General features: G+C 57.6%; 1 protein-coding gene across 1 annotated transcript in view; it reads right to left on the reverse strand.

Annotated features, from left to right (window-relative positions):
• The window catches only part of TMEM63C (transmembrane protein 63C), a gene marked incomplete at its 3' end in the record, with an annotated part of 11,621 nt that overhangs the window by 6,142 nt on the left and 2,728 nt on the right, over positions 1 to 2,751 (reverse strand). The window contains exons 4-6 of the mRNA XM_010290106.1: positions 1,338 to 1,375; positions 768 to 910; positions 410 to 462 (exon numbers count right to left, since the gene is read on the reverse strand). Of these exons, the coding sequence (XP_010288408.1) occupies positions 410 to 462; positions 768 to 910; positions 1,338 to 1,375 (234 nt within the window). The remainder of the gene's footprint in view (positions 1 to 409; positions 463 to 767; positions 911 to 1,337; positions 1,376 to 2,751) is intronic.

A 2,751-nucleotide genomic window follows, 5' to 3' on the forward strand; every position in this document is an offset into this window, starting at 1 on the left:
CTGCAGCAGGCGCGTGGCATGTGGACCAGCCTGGCGCTCAGTGTCTAACCTGTGGCCCCCACCACCCAGCGGGACCTCCCTGAGCTGGCTGCCAGACCCCAACCCAGCGATCAGAGGGGCAGCGTCCAGGGTGTTGGCTGAGATACTACAGAAATGAGGCTGCCCAGCACCCCCGAGAGCGCTTCTGCTGGCAGCGGGGTGCAGCGAGCAGCACCAGCGTGCTGGCTGCCGTGACCGCACTCCCGCGTGGTGCGGACGGACACAGGGGCTACCGCGAGCGGCATGCTGCTCACGTGGACCTGTCCCTGTCCCCAGCACGGAGCTGTGGCAAGAGCCGTGCCTGGGGGCTCCCAGCAGTGCCCACCACAGCGGTAGCACCCGCAGGCCCCCCAGACGCGGAAGCCACGTACTGCGTTGGGATGTTGGCAATGGTTGTCCGGCCAAAGTGGGTGGGATTGTGTCCTGCGGGAGAAGAGAAGCCAAAGGTTAAGAGAACCCAGTGCGGTGTGCACGTCCATGCTTGCAGGATTAGTGGCTCTGGTCTTTCCTCCCTCCTTTTCCATCTCCCAGGTCCCCACAAAGTCCCCGCTGCCCTGAAGCTCCCTGCCTCTTGTGCTCCTCTGTCCCGCAGCTGATGGTGGGTTCCTGCTCACATGGGGGCAGGAGGGGTTCTTCTGCCCTCTGCCCTCAAGGCACGGTGCTCACCCTGAGGCTGGGGAAGTTTGCACCACACTCCTGAGCCATCCCACGACTGGGCAAGCACCTACCCAGGAGGTCCCCCGAGAAGTTGACAGGAAGGATGACAGCCACGGAGAGCACGCAGACCAGCATCAGCAGGACCAGGAGGTGCCGCTGGAAGGAGAGGTAGGTGGTGGCGTCGATCCCACACTTGCTCTGAATCTCCTCGTCCCTGGGGGAGAGGTGGGTGGGGGTGAGCGCTGGTGGTGCCTCCCCACCACCTCCCACCCGGGGGACACTGGCTGGTTCCCTGCTCCAGCCTCACACAGCCCACACCAACTCATGCCATCCTGCCTGTGGTACGTGGGATTTGGGCACAGAGGGAATGAGGGATACAAGCAGCCCTCAGGCTGCCATCCCATTACAGGACCGGCTCCTACCAGAAGAGGTTGAAGCCCTTTTATTTGGACAGGATCCAGGGGCCAGGAGGAAACGCAGAGGTGAGCCCTCTATTCTCTCTCTGGGGGAGATGTTTTAAGTGGGCTCTCCTCCACCGCTGGTCCCAGCAGCTCCGGGTGATGGGCCACCACCCGTGGGCACCAGCTCCCCAGGATGGGCAGTGGTGGGGTATGACCATGATGCTGAGGACGCACACTTACTTCATCTGGTAGATAGAAATAAGCCAGGAACAGAATCCCTGGAAGAGAAAAGAGCCAGGATGAGCCAGGGGTGACCACCTCCCCAGCGAGGAGTCCGGGCACAACAGGCGCTGGGGACACATGCAGAGGCGTGCGGTGCCTGGAGCCAGAGGCTGAGCAAATGGAGGCAGTGTCCAAGGCAGCCTGGTGACACTCAGCCCAGTGGCTTGTCTGCAGTGGTGGGAAAGGCAGCTGCCTCGAGAGGAGCAGGAAACACAGGGCATCTCTGTAACACAGGGTCCTGGCTTCCAGCAACTCCTTCCTCTGCCTCTTCCTTGGCAGTCCCTAAATATGCAATGTGCTTTTTTGACCACTACTGAGCGCTGAGCTGGCACTGCTGTACAGTGATAAAGGACGACGTAAGATCTTGTGTAATAGCTCATTCCCTGTCACTGTGTATGCAGTATTAGGGTTTTTCTCCCCCACACATTATTTTATGTTTTACTGACACCAGGAGTTCATGCAAGTTCAAGGTCCCTCTGCAGTTCTCCCAGTCATGGCTGTACTGAATAACACTCAGCCATGTGACCCCTGCTTTTCACCCCTTTCCAGAGGATTTATGCTATGCTTGGATGGGAGGGACCCCTGTCAGCCTCCTGTGGGATTCACTTATGCTGCCCTGTGAGAGCTGGCAGCTTCTTCCTCCTCTCCATCCCCTGGCTTTACCCATGCCAGGACCTTCCCTACTACCCCACAGCTCAGCTTCGTCTGATCGACTGCAGCAGAGGCTTTGGGGGTGCAGGCATCCCCATGCCCCCAACAGCTCCACGGGGGCCGGATACCCCCTTAGCACAGCCAGGCTGACTCCTCTCCTATGTCCCGCTCTGGGGCTCTGCTCTGGAGAACCCTATCTAGGAGGTTGTCTGTGCAGACCCCAAGCTCCCTGGGTTGTAATTTCTTGGGTTTTCTAGAAACTTTCCTGAAAAAGCAGCATTTATCAGCTGATTCCCAACTCTCCAGGATTCCCACATGCAGGAGAGAGGTTGCACACTGCAGTCAATAGCTTGGCTATTCGTCTCAGGGTGAGTGAGAAGTCCTGTACCTGCTCCTGGGAATTTGTGATGGTAACGGGAATTTGTCAGGCTGCTTTTATTGCAACCTCATCCTCCAACCCCACTGCCGCAGGGATGCTCTGGTCCTTCCCCACAGAGAAGAGCTGCCGGGCAGGAATTTGATCAAGCTCCTCCTCACTGGATACAGGCAGCAAAACTTTATTTAGCTCTCCTGTCATATTCTTGCCTTCTTCAGCAAGCATTTTCTATATCTTCAACATCTATCAGCCCTATAAACTCTCTGGCAGGTTTCCTGTTCCTGATGTGTGAAGAAAAATCCAGTACTTGCTTTTATGCTCTCTACAAATTTCTCCTCAAAACCG

The sequence above is a fragment of the Phaethon lepturus genome, unplaced genomic scaffold (genome assembly GCF_000687285.1).
Source record: "Phaethon lepturus isolate BGI_N335 unplaced genomic scaffold, ASM68728v1 scaffold31736, whole genome shotgun sequence".
Lineage (NCBI taxonomy): Eukaryota > Metazoa > Chordata > Aves > Phaethontiformes > Phaethontidae > Phaethon > Phaethon lepturus.